We start from the raw sequence: 18125 nt of genomic DNA on the forward strand, positions 1-18125 counted from the left end.
TCAGCAACTCCCTTTCAAGCCTCTGTTTGCCAAATCAACTTAACAGGGTGACTTCTGAATGCCTGGGGAGCTCTGGAGACCTCAAACATTTAATCCCTTTCAGAGAACACAGACCACCTTGCCATCATTTTTTTTCCTCCCCTCCCATCCCTGCACTCTTGCACAATCTAATGAGTCTTTGAGGAACTCTGAGAGCTTGAGGCAAGGAGGTGATGCCGTAAGTGAGGAGGTGACCTAAAACTCATTGAGCTTGTTTAAAATAATATTGCCAGGGTCCTTCAGCAGCCCAACAGCCTCATGTGGAGCTGTTGTTCAGCTGGGTGGTGTTTGGCATGAGCCGAGACAGAGGCTCACTTCTACAGGGAGTTTATTGTTGAATTTTCAGTGTATTGTTTACCTAAATTCCCTAGACCAGCTCTCCCTCCTCAGTGAGCCACACAAAGTTCACATCCTTTGCTGGGATGAGTCATGCTTTAGCTGAGTTTACCGTGAGGGAGGAAAGTGGGCTTGAAAATGTTCCTCCTCCAGCCTGCCTTAGTGATGTGTAACAGGATTATTAGTATGCCTGGCAGCTGCTGCTGATTATCTTCACAGAACCTGGGTATTTGTGAAAACAAGTCAAAAGTGGCTCTACTTGTATTCAAGTGAGAATTTAATGCATATTTTTAAACTTATAAGACAGAAAAGCTGTTGGTTTTGGTGGGGTTTTTTGGGTGGCTTTGTCTTCCATTGATCTTGCCTGCTGCTGGAGAAGTGGCCCTAGCTTGGTTGTTTTTCACAATTGGGAGTAGAGTGGCATTTTGTGACTTGGAACTGAAAGAGGAGGAGAAACTCTACCATTTTGTTTTCAGTGCCCATGCATGGCTGTTACTTGGATACTTGTGGGCACTGACAGGTGACAGTGCTTCACAGACCCAGGTAACTCCTATTTAAGGTTGTCCCCAGCTTCTCTCAGGGACATCATCTGTCCTTGTTCTGGAGAATCCCTGGGGTCTGTTACTCTAACCCACTGTGTTCCTGAACCCAGACTGCATTGCTTTCATGGAGCCTGCTAAAGGAGTTCTTCTGCTGGTAATGCTTTTGAAGGAGAACTCGAAGGAAAGAGTTGTCAGTGGTGACTTTACCTTTTAGGACTTAGAATGAGTGAAGTGAAGGTTGGTGACAACCTCAGTTAAATTCAGTTTATGCCTCCACCTGATCTGTATTTACCTACCACAGACTATGGATTGCTGATAAGTGATGATAATAGGTGGGAGGCCTGCAGTGCTGTGGCTCACCAGCCTGTCTCCTGTCCAGCTTGACTCTGACCAGGCAGATGTTTCTCCTGTGTTTTTCAGATGCTTCATTCAGTGGCACACCACCTAGCTATGCGTACGATGCCGACCGTGCTGAAGAGCAGAGGCGACATCATGATATGATGCCCTACATCGATGACTCGCCATCCTCCTCACCTCAGCTCAGTTCCAAGAGCCGGGGCAGCCGGGACACTCTGTCTTCAGGGTCTCTGGAATCTACAAAATCAGTGAGTCCTTTCCTGCCTTTTTGGAGCCAGCAAGGCCTCCTAGCTTTGCAAGGTGTGGGCTGCTTTAACAGGGACTACCAGCTTTGCTAAACAGCTATTAGCTCAGCTGTTTTGCCAGTCAAAAATGTCTTTGTTTCAGTTTGAACGTTTGACTTTCAACCTTTATTTCTCTTTATCCTTTTACTTCCTAGCTTGCAGAGCTCTTCAATCTCAAGTTGCTGTTTCTCTGAGTATCTTTGTAATTTCAAATTCCTGGTGTCCCCAGGTCATTCATAAAAATGCTTAGTAGCACGAAGACAACTGTCACTTCCTTCCTACTGTATTGCCAAGACAGTGTGGCCCAACAACCTTGAATTTCCACACTGTCAATGACACTCTGAAATCTGTCAGCTGAGTGTTTAACATACATGCTGGCTTTACATTGTTCTGCTCTTTTGGTTAAGATGTCATGGTAGAAGAAGATGGGTCTTGTACAGATAGCAGTGTACATGAAAATCAGCACCACTGCCTTTATCGGATGGTTTTTATCTTACCTTAAAATGATTTCAAGAGTGTGACAGGCTCCACAACCTATTGCTACTTAGCATTCATTATATGCACCCTTCTGTTGCTCTTTATTGGTTGATGCTTTACTCTTTCCAGACTGAACCTTTAAATGAAGAAGCCTTCTTGAGACAGCATTCTGGTTCTTCTCTTATTTATAAAAATACATTGTCAAGATCTCTTACAGCATGATCAAGTGCATATATTGTTGATGTTTGCTTAATTTTACTTGACTATGAAGTAGGGAGTCTGGATGGCTGCTTATGCTTTAGCTCCTTAATTTTGAGATGGGTTTTTACCTCTCATCCTGAGAGTTCTTGTGATATGCAAGAGGCCTTTGGATGAGGAAATGATCATTAATAAATTCAAAAGCTCCAAGCACGTTTTAATACTGGCTTGAGATTTCCAGGTTGTGTTTCTCAGGACTGAGGAAGAATGCTATGTGACTGCATATGGCTGAGACTTATCTTCAAAGAAGCAATTGTCATAGAGCCTGTGGCTGGAGGCCTGCAAGAGGCACTGCCTAACATTTCATCTTGTTCTTTATTTGTTTGAATATTGTCTCATAAGCATCTAACAGTGGCTCATTTCCAGGTTACCTTAATAATGCCAGAAGAAAAAATATTTTTCAACATAAATGAGTGCTTCCTGCTCTCTGACTATAAAAAGATGTTTTATGGCTTCCAGTGGAAGAGGTGCCCTGATACAGATTAGGTTTTGATGGTGAAGCCCAAGGGTTTCAGCTGATCCTGTCTGTAATTATTCCACAATAGAAAATGCTGCTTATGAAGGACAGTCTGTGACATCAATATTTGGGTGCAGTATTCCCCAAACAAGTTTTCTGTCACTGTGAGTTGTTGGATGGCTTTTACTGTGGTGGAAAAGACATCAGTGACAAAATTGTCAACTGTGCAGTAATGGATCGGACACATAAAGTATGTTGGAGCAGAAACACCAGGATGGATGAGGACTTTCCTAGTTCTGCTAATCAGGTGCAGGGGGAACATTTACATGTGTTTGCTTTTATAGTTGTCTCCTTGCCCTTTTGATTTAGGTGCCTGCAATTGCTTCTGAAAATTTTAGATTCTCTTTATGACCAGCAGGTAACTAACTAACAACTAACTGCAGGTAACAAGCTGACACATACTCTGTCTTGCACAGGATATTGAAGGTGTGAAGGCATTCAGAAGCTTGAAGTGACTATGGTTCTCCAGCCTTGCCTTGTGCCTGTAGCCTTGCCTTGAATCTTTCTATTATTATCAATTACAGTCATGTCCTATTTTCAGAGGGGCTCTTGCCCTGTTCAGTCTGTAGTGAAGGATGTTCCATGGGTTTGGTGTTTTATCTCTCAAGTTGTGTGTACACCTTCATTACAGGATGAACTCTGAGTACAGGAGTACTCATTTCCTTTTGTCTTGACTGTTGACTCCAAGTACAGTTGGAATGCTACACAGGCCCTAATTATCCTGGCAAGGTTCCTGTGAGATAAGAGGATGGTATGTTCACTACCTACAGGTAATCAAGGCAGACAGAGGGCAGGAAAAGCATCTGCTAATTTTGGGTGCTTTGTGAGCCATATAATATTCTGCGAAGCCAGGTTCTGACTCCTAATGCAGTTCTCTTTACATTTGAAATGAAATCCCTGTAATTTCACTTGCAGCCAAGAATGAACACTCCAGGCAGACAGGCACCCAGGGAATGGAAAACAATGGAAACAACGATGGATTGATTGATTTAAAATAAATTTATTTCTAAGTAATGTGCTTAGCATCACACAGACATGGCAGCATTCTGGAGTGATGTTCATCTGCCTTAGCCATGAGGCCAGCCTTCCTCTTGGAGCCTGGCTTGTTGCTTTCTGGATATTGAGGGTATTTTGCTTTGATTTGTCTTGTGGACTTGCTCTAAACTTGTAGTTTTCTGCCAAGTGTTTGACTAAGTCCTTCCATCTGCTTATAGCATCTATAACCCTTGCTGATAGCACATCAGGGTTCCACCTGGGCTACCCAGCTACCATACAGACTGGCAAAAGCAGTGTCTTTTTCTAAAAGAATTAAGTGATACCTTCTGCACCTCTGGTTGAGGGGTTTCATGTAGTTTCCTCAGTGTGTAGGTTAAGCAGCTCCCAGCACCTCAAATTCTGTGTTCCAGGAAGTGAGGATTGGAACTGACTTCTGGAAGGTTGATTCTACACCTTGCTGTTTGGGATCTGTTTTCCAATCCCACCTACCACCTGCTGACTAAAAGACCCTGGCTGATGTGCCTCCAAACTCTCCCACTGTGCCCACCTCTTAAGATTCATATTCCACTTTCTGTGTATCCACTACACAAACAGCTGTTGCTCTGAGGAGAGTAACGAGAGGCACCCCAGCAGCAGTTCTGTCTGTCACTCAGAGAGCACATAACAAGCATGGGTGTTTGTAGTGTGAATCTCAGCATCTCCTGAGTTGTCATTTTTGTGGTAAGGAGGCTTTAGCAAATGTTTTTGCATTGAGCAATCTGGGTTGTACCCCCTGGTCTGGCTTTTCCAGAATCTCGTGCTGAGCTGCTGACATGTCCTGCCGTGAAGCCAGGCTGCTGCCAAACTTGGGCTATTGCTTTGAAGCAAACCTACAGGGGAAAGAGGAAAAAGGAGAAGGGTTCCACTAATGGCTGAAGTTGTTTGTTTAGTTAAGTTGAGAAGTGATGTAATTTTCCTGCAGCTTGTTTTCTGCAGCAGTTGAACTCCCCAATGCTGGCCACTTCAGAAGGTGTCAGAGTTTGTAGTAGGTAGTGAAATTTCACTCCCAGAAAATGTGTCTGTCTTCCCCCTCAGCTGGGAAGAGAAGTAGAGGAGATACCTGGATAGAGTTAGCTTGCTACAGCATTCCTGGGACCCAGGAGAGCATTGAGACAGCTGGGAAGCTAGTGACTGACCCCCTTCACTAGAGAAGAGTTATTGCCAAATAGTGTTGGAGTGGGTGGCTTGCAGCCTGGAGGCTAATAAGACAGCATGGGAAATGTCAGTCATCATGCTCCCATTGCTGCTGTTCACGTGAGGAGAGATGACAGTGATGGGAAGAGGAGAAATAAGAAAGGCCTTTCAATATCTCACCAGCAAAGCCAGGCTCAAAGACTTGGATCTGAGGGTGTGGGCCTCTGGAGGTGGGTGCAGGGCAGCCAGTGGGAATGCAAAGCTGGTTGCACCCCACCAGGAAATGAGGGGAGTCACTGTTTTAGAGTTTAGATGAGTTTTTTCCCAAAACAGCTCTCTCCAATTCTTGTATCTATCACACCCAGGGAGTGCAAAAGCTGAGCAGCCAGCTCCTGCTTTCTGTTCTGTTGCAGGGGAAATTGGCCCTTACTTGGACAGAATTTCTCTGTCCTTTTCCACTGCACAGCCCATGGGTGGTGCAGCACTGGCAGACGTTGGTGGTCCTCAGACCAGATTCTTTTGTTCTCAGTGTCTGCCAGCTATGTGGAAAGCAGGGCTGTGGCAGAGCAGGTTGTGGATTTTTTTCCTAGCTTGGTCCCAAGGGAGTCCAAAGCTGCTGCCCTCTGAAGCTACAGCAGTACATGGGATTACTTCTCTGCTTGGTAGTGCATTGCTAGCTTGTCCTCCTGTCTTCAGCACTTCCAAATCCTTCTCCTCTGTTCCCTCAGTCTTTGGTTTGGGTTGTTTGACTGTCATTTTCCCCTCACCACCCCCAACAGATGCAACTTTTCCTTTTTGCTCTCCAGATCTTTGCTCCTTAAGGGCTCTGCCTGGCTGTACAGCCCTTCCTGAGAAGAGCTGGCACACCAGTACTGATGTTATAAATAATGCTGGCTCCTCTCCTGGTCCTTCCCCTCCATGCACAGAGCATGATTGGCTTGGTTAGAGAATTTGCCCTGTTTAATACCATCCAAGACAATGAGACACCTCCAGCCTGTTTAGCAGAACTTTCAGATATTTACCCTTGGAAAATGGAAATAAGTTGTTTGCCATAGGCTGTCAGTTCCTCTATGAAATTCTGAGCTGTCCTTATGGGAAACCTCTGCTCTGAGCACATTCACTGCACACCATCTGAACACCCTGTACCAGAGGAAGGGCTGAGAGTTGAAGTGCCTTTCATACGCCCACTTGGAATCGCTGATTCTCCTTTCAGAGCTGTGTTGGCAGCAGCCACTTTGCAAAAACCTTACATGTGTGGTTCCTGGGTTCTTAATCTGTGTTTGTCTAACGTGCAAGAAAACAATTACTGCTGTTAATTGCAACAACAACCAGAGAGCCCCAGTTCTCTGAACAGAGCCAGGAAGGGACGAGTCTGTCTAATCCTTGGAGCTGCTGAATCTCAAGCTTGCAGTAATTGACTCCAAGGTGCAGTGCCAGCCTGGTTAGCAAACTGGAGTGCTGGGGCTGATGAGCTGTAAACACTCGGAGCTGCTGTGGCTCGGGGCCAGCGGATGCACTCCCTGGTATCTCCACAGCCTCGCGCCACTCCGGCTGGCCTTGGGTTAGCTCCCAGGACTGCCCTTATGCCTGTGACTCAGTCGTTTGGGGTTTAAGTCTTTGGAATAGCAAGAAGCACCACCCAGTTGAAAAGAGAAAAACCAGAACCTCATAGGCATGGGACACCCGTGAAACTTCCTTTCTGCTGCTTTCCATCATTCTGTTTGTTTGCTTTTCTTACAAAATGTGTTTCATGAGGACTGCAAGCAGAACACTGATTTCTTGCTTCCTCACCACTGGCTAGGTGTTGGGTCCTCATGGCAGACAGACAGGAATGCTCTGGCTGCTGTCCTGTGATAGTCTTGTAAAACAGATTTATTCTGAAATGTGTGGGCAGAGAGGGAGCCAAAAGATAGAAGGGCAATGGAGAAAGGGGAGAAATGGATGCTGGCATTAAGGAGGTATGGTCAGAGTCAGAACATGACATACTGGTCTGACTTGTACAAGCAAAAAGTGGGCTAACCAAGCTGGGTAGGAAGCAGGGGATGGACTGCTGACCACCTGGCACTCCCTGCTGAGTGCTTACTTTGCCAATCCGAGCAGCTCCCACATCCTGCTGGAACAGCCCATCTGCACTTTGGGTAATAGGTGTATTTTGCCCTAACTGGTGTGGTCTGGTAGATGTGGTACCAGCTCCTCCCCTTGCCACATCCAGCTCAAAGATTTCTCACTGCTTCCTTCTTCCCAGGGTAGAGGAAAGGAGTCCTCAACCTTGGCAGATCTCCCTGAACTGGTGGGGAGCTCAATACTTACTCCCAGGATGTTCCCTCTCTAAATGCCCTTCTGCCTGGAGCGCAGCAGCAGAGCAGTCAGTGGGGCTGTTCTGGTTACAGTGTTGCTCTTTGTTTCCCTTCTTTGTCAGATATGGGCAAAGCAGAAAATGCCCTTGGCGCTGTGTGCATCCCTTCTTGGCGTGCTGTAAGGGGAGAGTGGAGGGACAGCCTGGCAGTATCACTGCCTGCTAATTGCTCTGCCCTGTTTGGGGTGAGCAGCTGAGCCTGTTCCCCTGCTGGAAGTGAGGAATGTTGTACTGCTAAAGAATAACTTGCTCCTCTTCTTCCTGACCTTGGCACCAGCTCCCAGTGAATTTCTCAGTCCTGGAGTATGTATCAGAACAAGTGTGACTTTAAAAGCAATCTGAGGCTCTCAGCATTACAGGGGCTGTTTTCCAGATGTTCCTCTTGCTGCAAGAGGTGCTGCTCAGTGCTACCCTGGATGCCATTGTTAGCAAAGGTTTCCCTCAGCAGGACACTTGTCAGGGCTCTGGCTCTTAGGAGGAGATGCAGAGTGGCAGCACAATGCAGACAGTGGAACTGCGGTGTCCTATTGATCCCTGACACAGCAGGAGCAGCAGGAGATCATCTTTACACATATGAGGCAACTCTGTGTAAATCTGAGGTACTGCATTGGAAACCTTGTCGTATTCTGTATGGTCGTTGGATAAACTCCCCCGAGGGTTCTTCAGCAATTGCTGCAGTGTAGCTTAAAGCAACCAGGCCCTGCCCTGCCTGGCTGCATCTGAGGCTAGAGTTCTGCAAGCACTGCACTTGGAAAATGCTCCTGTTCAAAAAGGGTTAGGACAATGCTTTGGGCTTTGCAAAGTGACCTTGTGGTACTGGCCAGGAAGGAAGGCCTCCAGTGTGTCCTGGGAGATGTTTGTCTCTCTGAAAGCACATCTCTTTTAAAGAGAGGAAATTAACATTCAGGCAGAAAATGCTGTCTCTGTCAGCTGATGGTGCCCAGCAAGAACTGGCTTCTAAATTAAAGCTTGTGTTTGTGAAGAGGAAAACTGTTGTGCCACTGTGGTGATGGGGAAGTTTGAATCATTTCAATAACTTGCCATTGTGTGCTGCTCTTTACAGATGTTACAAACATACCCAGCTGGTTTTCAGATCCTCACCTCCTCCAAGAGAACCTGCTGAAGAGCATTATAGTGCTGTGTCAATATTGAGCAGTTACCTCAGTCCCAGCAGTGGGCACTTTGGAGCACTGTTAGTTTTTCTCAGTGCTTCTTTGTGAAGCTGCATTTTTATGTTTGAAGTGTGGTAAGAAATCTTTGGAAGGCAGGAAGTGTTGTGGTGTTCTTGCAGCAGGGCTGCTGCATCCCTGCTTCTTTGGATGAAGGCAGTCTTTGTGAAACATCTTGGGGCTGTTTCTCTTGGTTACATCTCTGTATTGTGCCTTATAAGATGGTGCACAAGGTGGACACCCAGGCTGCTGGTGGTACAAAAGCCCTGAGGAGTGGTCACAGCCTTGGTGCACATTTCTGTCTGAGCTGAGGCAGGCAGGCAGACACCTGTGTGTGCCGCAGAGACGCGCAGCATCTGTTGCAGCATTCACGTCACCAGGTAGTTTGATGCTGGTGGTGTTCTAAAATCTTCTGAACACAGCTGCTGAATTACAGATTCCTGGCATCCCTGAGCTACCCTGCAAGGATTTTTAAAAGGCACTGTGGTTGTTACTGAACCTCTCTGAAGGGGGGAGGTAAAGACAAGCTCTTTTTCCCATGTAGTACCCGAGGGGAGTGTAAATCTTACCCATTTCCTTGGCACAGTTTCTGTCTGACACTTTAATGCAGCAGCTGGCTGTGGTGTTTGACACAGCACAACTTTTTTTCCTTTTATTTTCTGTTTTTTTTTAACACAGTATTTGCACCAAGATCTCTTAGCCTAGAAAATAACCTGTGCAATTTACTGGGAGTGTTCAAAAATCAGGATGTTTATCATAGAATCAATAAGGTTGGAAAAGACCTCAAAGATCATCAAGTCCAACCTGTCACCCAAGACCTCATGACTACTAAACCATGGCACCAAGTGCCACGTCCAATCCCCTCTTGAACTCCTCTAGGGATGGTGACTCCACCACCTCCCTGGGCAGCACATTCCAATGGCTAACAACTCTCTCTGTGAAGAACTTTCTCCTCACCTCAAGCCTAAACTTCCCCTGGTGCAGCTTGAGACTGTGTCCTCTTGTTCTGGTGCTGATTGCCTGGGAGAAGAGACCAACCCCCTCCTGGCTACAACCTCCCTTCAGGTAGCTGTAGAGAGCAATGAGGTCTCCCCTGAGCCTCCTCTTCTCCAGGCTAAACAATCCCAGCTCCCTCAGCCTCTCTTCGTAGGGCTTATGCTTGAGGTCTCTCCCCAGCCTCATTGCCCTTCTCTGGACATGTTCAAGAGTCTCAATGTCCTTCTTAAACTGAGGGGCCCCGAACTGGACACAGTACTCAAGGTGTGGCCTAACCAGTGCTGAGTACAGGGGCAGAATGACTTCCCCGCTCCTGCTGGCCACACTATTCTTGATGCAGGCCAGGATGTCATTGGCCTTCTTGACCACCAGTGGGCACACTGCTGGCTTGTGTTCAGCCAGCTGTCAATCAGTACCCCCAGGTCCCTCTCTGTTTGGCTGCTCTCCAGCCACCCTGACCCCAGCGTGTAGCACTGTGTGGGGTTGTCGTGACCAAAGTTCAGCCATCGTGTTGAATGCCATCATGTTGGACTGCCCATCTGTCCAGCCTGTTAAGGTCCCTCTGCAGAGCCCTTCTACCCTCTAGCAGATCAACACGTGCCCCCAGCTTGGTGTCATCTGCAAATTTACTGATGATGGACTCAATTCCCTCATTCAGATCATCAATGAAGACATTGAACAGGATGGGGCCCAGAACTGATCCCTGGGGGACACCACTAGTGACTTGCCTCCAGCTGGATGTGGCACCATTCACCACCACTCTCTGGGCATGGCCCTCCAGCCAGTTCCTAACCCAGTGCAGAGTGCTATGGATGAAGCTGAGTCCAGAATTATCTGGGAGCGTGAAGATCAGTTTCCCTCTTTGTGTGGTGCATGGGCTCAGCATCACACCCCGAGTGGGACAGTCACTGTGAGCTTACCTATTGCCAACTTCTGTCCTTAATTAACCTCACAGAGAGATCTGCAGGACCTGAACTAAATGGGGCTTTATGTTCAGTGGAGAGAAGGGAGCATGCTGCTGCCTTTCCTGATCTTCCTGCTGCTGAAATCAATAGCTGAAGATTCCCTTGGTGACTGAGTAGGATGGAGCCCCAACCAGCCTACCCAAAGCTGTGCAAAAGTATCCTCTGACTATTCTTAGAGACATTTAACATAACAGAAAGGTTGTAAGAATTGTGAAAAGCCATTTCTGTGAAGGAGTGAAATAGAAAGAAAGGGCAGTAAGGGCCCTCTGAAAAGAGGGTGTCTCATTAGTGACAACTGCCATTATTTGGCCGCACTGTGTCAGAGTTTCTGGAAATACTCAATTCCACTTAATCAGGTTAAATATTTTTCAGGTCACCATTTTGAGAGGAAGCACTCAGCAGGGAGGGGATTCCTGCTTCTCCTAATACTTGATGTCTGATTCCCCTTGATGTGTACACTGGCCCAGGAATTTATATATTTATTTGTTTATTTTTCTGTCTAATTGTTTTGGCTGAGAACTCCTTTGTGAAATCACTATAAGAAAATCAGCATGTGCATTCCCAGCAGCGCTGATTATTCCATCTTCTAACCAAAAATAGACATTGTGCAAGATGGCACTGAAAAATAACTTAGTGAGCAGTAGAGAGTGGGAGAAAGAGCAGCTGGAGCAGCAGTGCCAGGCTGTGACCACTGGGTACTGAATACAGAATACAGAATTAACCAGGTTGGAAAAGACCTTCGAGATCATCAAGTCCAACCTATCACCCAACACCATCTAATCAGCTAAACCATGGCACCAAGTGCCTCATCCAGACTCTTTTTAAACACTTCCAGTGATGGTGACTCCCCCACCTCCCTGGGCAGCACATTCCAATGGCCAATCTCTCTTTCTGGGAAGAACTTCTTCCTAACCTCCAGCCTAAACTTCCCCTGGTGCAGCTTGAGACTGTGTCCTCTTGTTCTGGTGCTGGGTGCCTGGGAGAAGAGACCAACCCCCACCTGTCTACAACCTCCCTTCAGGTAGTTGTAGACAGCAATAAGGTCTCCCTTGAGCCTCCTCTTCCCCAGGCTAAGCAACCCCAGCTGACTCAGTCTCTCCTCATAGGGCTGTGCTCCAAACCCCTCCCCAGCTTTGTTGCCCTTCTCTGGACACACTCCAGCACCTCAAAATCTCTCTTGAATTGAGGGGCCCAGAACTGGACACAGGACTCAAGGTGTGGCCTAACCAGTGCTGAGCACAGGGGCAGAATGACCTCCCTGCTCCTGCTGGCCACACTGTTCCTGATTCAGGCCAGGATGCCATTTGCCTTCTTGGCCACCTGGGCACACTGCTGGCTCATGTTCCAGCTATGGTTGACCAGTACCCCCAGGTCCCTTTCTGCCTGGCTGCACACCCTGTGTGGGTGCAGGGTAAAGGGTCCTGTCTGTACAGAGAAACATGGCTTTGGAGTAACATCATGGAGAACCCTTGTGGGAGGAGGGAGGGAATTGCACATAACCAAGGGTCCCTAAGATTTGTCTAGGAGGAGAAATTCTGAATTTTTAAGTTCTGTGTTTTGAATTTTGTGAAGAGGCCTGGCCGTGTAATCGAGGCACCAAATGTGGCTGACTTGACTAAAGCTGGGTGCTGGTAAACAAGAATTTCTTTAATGCTTTATGTCTGTGTGTTTTTAGAAACAAGATAATGAGCACAGGTGGGGTTTTTTATTATTTGGGGATTTTTTTGGTCTGAAAGTAACCCAGAAAGCCCAAGTATGCTCTGTTCAGCTGAATGATGTCTTTTGCTCTCCATCCTCAGCCTGGGTTTTTTTCTTTCTCTCTCCCCACCTTCCTGTAGAGTGAGCCAGACCTGGAGAAAGGCCTGGAGATGAGAAAATGGGTCCTGTCAGGAATCCTGGCCAGTGAGGAAACATATCTGAGCCACCTGGAGGCTCTGCTGCTGGTAAGTGCTGGTAGCAGATACCGTTTCAAACACTGGTACTTGAATTTTCACTGCTGCCTCCATCCAAAGTTTCCCAGAACCTCACACACCACAGGTTATAAGTTGCTGGGTATAAAGACACCTGTTTACTGCTCCAGCAGAGAAAGAGGCTTAAAGAAAGGACTGGATATGGCACACCCAGGGAGTTAGTAGTGTGGCAGTATCCAGTAGCCCTGCCTTTCAGCATCCTGTGCTGCTTATTTAGACACATTGCTGTACAGTTGGACAGAGATTAAGGGAAGAAAGTGCAAAGGGATTTTAATTGCACAATTAATGTCCTGGGAAAATCCACCTACCAAAGGTGGCAGATCCCCACCAGAAAACTTATTAGTGTCTAGCTTTCAGGAGCTGTGTGAATGCAAATATCTCTTATTAACAGGATGGAAAACAGTTCTCTGGAGGGATGGGTTGTAATGTGGCACGGGTGAATGTACTTGGTTTGCATGAGCCTGATTTCCTCCTTTGCTGATTTCAGCCTATGAAGCCTTTGAAAGCAGCTGCCACCACCTCTCAGCCTGTGCTGACTAGTCAGCAGATTGAGACAATATTCTTCAAAGTGCCTGAGCTCTATGAGATCCACAAAGAATTCTATGATGGGCTCTTTCCCCGAGTGCAGCAGTGGAGTCACCAGCAGCGTGTAGGGGACCTCTTCCAAAAGCTGGTGAGTCAGTTTGTTACCTCTTGTTTGTCTCACAGCTGCTGGTGTGATCCCCCTGGGTTACTGCTGCAGAGGCTGAAGGGATGAAAGCCCACAGTGGGTTAGAGGAGATGAGTGACACTGCCACTGCAGAGAAGGACCTCCAGCAGAAGTGGCTTTAATTAGAGACTGCAGCAAGCCATTGCTAATACAGACACAGCTTCACAGAGGTGCTGAATCTCCAGGGCGTTGCAGTGCTGTCAATCCATCTGCTTTAGAGGAAGGTGGGAGAGTGCAGCATTCATCAGCACGCTTTTGAACACAACAGCTGAGTGGTGCTGCTCAGCTCCCTCACACACACTTCCTTCTCTGTGGTGCTTTGCTCTGTCTTGGGCTGATTTTCTGGTTTATGGTCATCACCTTTGGCTCTGCTCTTCTACCACCATCTGGCCTTGATATTCCCCTTGCTGCTCTGCTGATGCAGTCAACTTGATGCTGAGAATCCTCCAAGCATGCTCAACAAAATTCCCTGAGCACAGGACACAGCAAAGACATACACAGCATATTCCTGAGGCTGAATGAAAATTGCTGAGTTTCTGAGCCAGATGACAAATTGTTTGCATTCTAGGAGATTCCTTTGGCCCCTTTAGCCTCTCCCCTAGCATGTGCAGGGAGCAAAGGATTAAAGGAGCTGTTTTTTCCTTTTTAGAAAAGAATCTCTGCATTCCTGAGGTGCCTTTGATTCTCAGGGTAGGAGTGACATTCCACTGAGGGGTTTATTGGATGAGGAGTGTGCTTTACCAGGGTCACTCAATTGTTAGCAGCTGTGTAGTCCAGCACCAGCCCCATCCCCTATGGATCAGGGAGAGGTGGGCCTGGAAGATGATGTTTTCCATGCATGCCAGCAGCTCAAGATCAAAATATGGGAATCAGCTTTTGACTGTGAGCGTGTTTTAACCAGGAGGGGCCAAGCTGGTGTCTTGGTGAGTAGTTCCTGGTATGCAACTGGAGCAACTGGTTTAAGAAGACAAAACCACCTGCTGCTGGTTGTCGAAGCAAAGCTACAGAAGGCTGCTGAAGCCTTACCAACTGCTGTATGTTTAGCCTTTTCTGGTGGGAAGGCCAGGAGTGGGGGACAGCATAGGGAAACCTTCACAGTATATTGCTGTCAGCTTTCCCTGTTCAGATTCAGAAGAAGATGGGATCCCAAGTGCTCAAGGAACTTGTGCATTTGTAGGGAGGTCTGGTACAGTGCCTCCTGAGAGGTAGTAAGGGACCGAGTGATACTTTGTTCATGATCAAGAGGAATGGCACCTACTGCTCTTTGAATTCTAGGGAAGGGTCTTGAATAACCAGCCACTTGGTGTGTTTTAAGGAGCTGAAGTAATTTCATAGGTGCATCATGAGGGTGGTGATGCTGGACCAGGTTTCCCAGGGAGGTGGTGGAAGCCCCATCCCTTAAAGTTTTTCAGGCCAGGCTGGACAGGGCTCGGAGTAGCCTGGTCCAGTGTGTGGTGTTCCTGCCCATGGTGGGAGGTGTTGGAACTAGATGATCCTTGAGGTCCCTTCCAACCCTGACAATTCTGTGACTCTTTGGAATTGTGGTGCAGCAGTGAAGATAGCACTGACAGAAGAGGATCTAAATGTACTCTCTACCACTGCTGGCTGTCAAGCAAACCTTGACTCAGTGCACAGCTACTCAGACCTTTGCTTAAGACCATTTCTTGCTGATGGTGATCACAGGTGCAGGAGTGAAGTCCTTCCTGCACTCTGTTTTTCATGTTCCTTTGATTTTCCTGCATTTGTGACAGAATTGTTGATTGTGCTGCATTAGTATTGGATGCAAAGGAGCAAATTGACCCAGTGCAGGAGGCTTTGGAGCTAGCTTAGCAGTTTCAGTTTCTGGTGCTTTGCTCCAGTATCAGTGGGAATTGTGAGCTCTCTGGATGACATAGAGCTAATAATTGTTGGCAGGCAGTGGGAAGCAGCTAGATGGGAGAGACCAGAACATCAGGCATCGCAAGACATCTCTACTGGTTGTACATCAAACCTATGGAGCAGGCTCTGTTTACTTGTGGGCCTGTCACGCAATCTGATGATGACCACTGGAATCACTGTCACTATTCTGAGATCCCTGGGGACATTAATCTTCTTTAATGTCACACAGAACAAAGCACTGTGGAATGAAGTTAAAGGTAGTTTTTGAATTTCATGTGGTCTGGCACAAAGTGTGACCATCAGTGACTGTTAGTGCACCTTGTTCCTGTTGAAACTTAAAGAAAAGGGAACAAAAGGTGGCAGGCTTTGGGAGTGAAATTTGCTTCTCATTTTGGGGGAGTATTTTGCAGGTATTTTTCATAAGTGGAAAGGAAACACTTCAGAGCTGCTTGTAGAAATGAAGAAATGTTTAGCAAATGTTGTCACTGATAGCTTTCAGGAATTAAAAATGAATTAATTAACCAAAAGCCAGTTCTTTTTACCAAAGTTTGTTTCATTTTTAGTGTGTTCAGATTAATTGAAAGAGAGAAAATTCACACCAGCATGAGAGCTGTGTGAGGACATTATTGCTTGGATTGGAAGCTCAGGTTTTTGCTGAAAAAAGATGTTTTCACAGTGGCATGTTTGGAGGAGCGAAATGAAAGACTGCTCAGGAGTAACAGGAAATGAAAGAGCCACACAGGAATGGGAAAACTGTAAAACTCTGCCATGTGAGCTGGCATCATCTGAACCCAAATGTCATGAGCAGTGATCAGTAATCCTGACAGCAGCCTCCTCACAGGCTTGTGCCCTGGTGGCAAATGCAAATTAAATTCTCTCCGCACTCTGGGACCAGGTCATCCTTGGTGTGAGTGAACACCGTTTGCTTCAGCTTCAGTCCTAGCCATGGGGTTTTGTAAGAGGCTTAAAATAGATTCCTCATTTTTCAGTAAAAAGTGCCCTAGGAAACAGCTCACTGTCCCTCAAAGACATCTGTACAGGGAATGCTTTCCTGAGAGGGGCTTTTCCTTGTCCAGCATCTCTTGCACAGAGCTCCATAGAGAATGGGGAACACAAATGGTTGTGAGAGAGCAGGGGAGGAATAGAGCCCTGTCTGTGGGAAAGTTACCTGCTCTGCCTTGCACATCTCATGCAGAAGTGTCCAAGGCAGCTGCAGAAATTATAAGGTGAGAGGAGGCTCCTTGGAAACAAACTTCTGCTTGATGGAGCCTTTCCCAGCACTCCACCTGTTGGCTCACTGCTGGCCACACACTTGCAAGCATGCTCAAGCTGCTGAGATGTTTACAAGCATAGCCTGAGCAGCTCTGCAACACCAACCCAGCTCTGCAATTCAGACAAGCTGGGAAGCTACCCAGGGATTCCCCAGGCTGGATCTTACATTCTCTGGCACAAATGTGGTTGCCATTCTGAAGTCAGCAAACAAGATCAGTGCTAAGAGCAGTGGTGGTAACGGCTTGTCACTGCACTCTGAGGCCTGCTCCATCTTCTTCTGGACCCATTTCATATTCCTCCTGCTGCACAAAATTGCCTTGTTCTGTTGCCTGGTGCTACAGTCACTGCCTTCCAAGCAGATTGTGCTCTAGATCTCTTTTCTCTATTTTCAGCACTCTGCTGCTGATATTCACCAGTGCAGATAGGGGTTGATATCTGGGTTTGGTTTGGTGGCTCCATCGTGCAAACACCAACAAGTAGCTTTCTGGGGTCACATTTGTGCTGTTGGCCTGAATCATGCCTGCCTGATTCATATTTTGTGGGAAACAGCCAGCAGCTCCAGTTACATCAGTGAGCTAAAATGTTAATAGATACTAATCTGGCAGTTCAGAAGGGAAAAATAGATGACAGCAATAAGGATGTGTCATTCTTGCAGGCTTCCACATCCTTCACAAGTGAGCTAGTTCGGCATAGATGGAACTGGCTGGATGGGGGCATGGATGAAGCTTAAGCCAAGCTATCAGGGCCTGCCCACTGTTCCCTGCAATTCTCTGCTGCGGAGAAACATGATCTGATCATTTGATCCCAAGGCTGGCCATCCCAAACTGTCTTCTTCCCCAGCCTTCATTGTGTTTTGTTTTGCTTCCTGCAGGCCAGCCAGCTGGGAGTGTACCGGGCCTTTGTGGATAACTATGAAGTTGCCATGGAGACAGCAGAGAAATGCTGCCAAGCCAACGCTCAGTTTGCTGAGATCTCAGAGGTAATGTCATGTTATTCAGACACACGAGCTGTCTGCATCTGACTAATGCCCTGCCATGGCACTCCTCTCTATTCCTCAAGTATCACTGCAGCCCTGACTTGTGCAGGAGTTGTGAGCTGCTTCAGCTCGTGTTCTGACAGCAGTTCATACTTGTGGCTAGTAGAGATTATCACCCTGGCAGCCTCTCTGTGCTGCCCCACCCTGGCGGTGCTCTGTGCCCCCTTCATGCATTCCCGGAAGGGAAAGCTGTATCTGAGTTTCTCAGCTCATTCTCTTGCTAATGATGATGCTGGCTGGGGTGTAAAAGCCATCCTTAATGGCCTGCATTATGGCAGTAGGGGAAATTGCAGGCTTCACTGGTGTGGAAAGGAGAAGGTGGCTCTGTTTGAAAAGGCAAGTGTGTCAGCTACAATATTATTCACTAGGCTGCTCTGATTTCTCTTCTTTAAGAGGAGTACCTTGAGTCAAAGCTTTGTGGTTTTCAGGGTTCCCAGGCCACCAGTGTTGCCTGCAGTGCCATGGGCTCATTGACTCTTTGTACTCTGGTGATTACATCTTGAAGAACTCAGTTGCCAAGAAAATGTGAACTTCATATGCATGTCTTTAGAAACAAGCAGATAAATAATCTGTGCTGAACGATACTGGGGTGTTCATTGCTCTGTAGCAGCTCTCAAATACCTTTAATATTGCATATTCCTTTGGATTTTTATGATAAAGAACTGTTTCCAAGGAGGAAAAGACATTTTTCCCTTCGTGACTTGAACTGTGCTAGGGCTATCCTCCACTCACACCCTTGGAGGAGCAGAGAGGCTCTTACATTGCTATGTGATATTTCAAGGTGATTGACCATCT

The 18125-nt window shown here is 47.0% G+C and overlaps 1 protein-coding gene across 2 annotated transcripts in view; it reads left to right on the forward strand.

Annotated features, from left to right (window-relative positions):
* The window catches only part of BCR (BCR activator of RhoGEF and GTPase), a 100543-nt gene that overhangs the window by 48963 nt on the left and 33455 nt on the right, over positions 1-18125 (forward strand). For both annotated transcript variants that reach the window (XM_068157238.1, XM_068157239.1), the window contains 4 exons: positions 1338-1522; positions 12304-12408; positions 12923-13108; positions 17166-17273. In XM_068157238.1, coding sequence (XP_068013339.1) covers positions 1338-1522; positions 12304-12408; positions 12923-13108; positions 17166-17273 — 584 coding nt within the window. The remainder of the gene's footprint in view (positions 1-1337; positions 1523-12303; positions 12409-12922; positions 13109-17165; positions 17274-18125) is intronic.

The sequence above is a fragment of the Melanerpes formicivorus genome, unplaced genomic scaffold, assembly GCF_026170545.1.
Source record: "Melanerpes formicivorus ecotype bairdi unplaced genomic scaffold, bMelFor1.0.p_v2 SCAF_36, whole genome shotgun sequence".
Classification (NCBI taxonomy): Eukaryota; Metazoa; Chordata; class Aves; order Piciformes; family Picidae; genus Melanerpes; species Melanerpes formicivorus.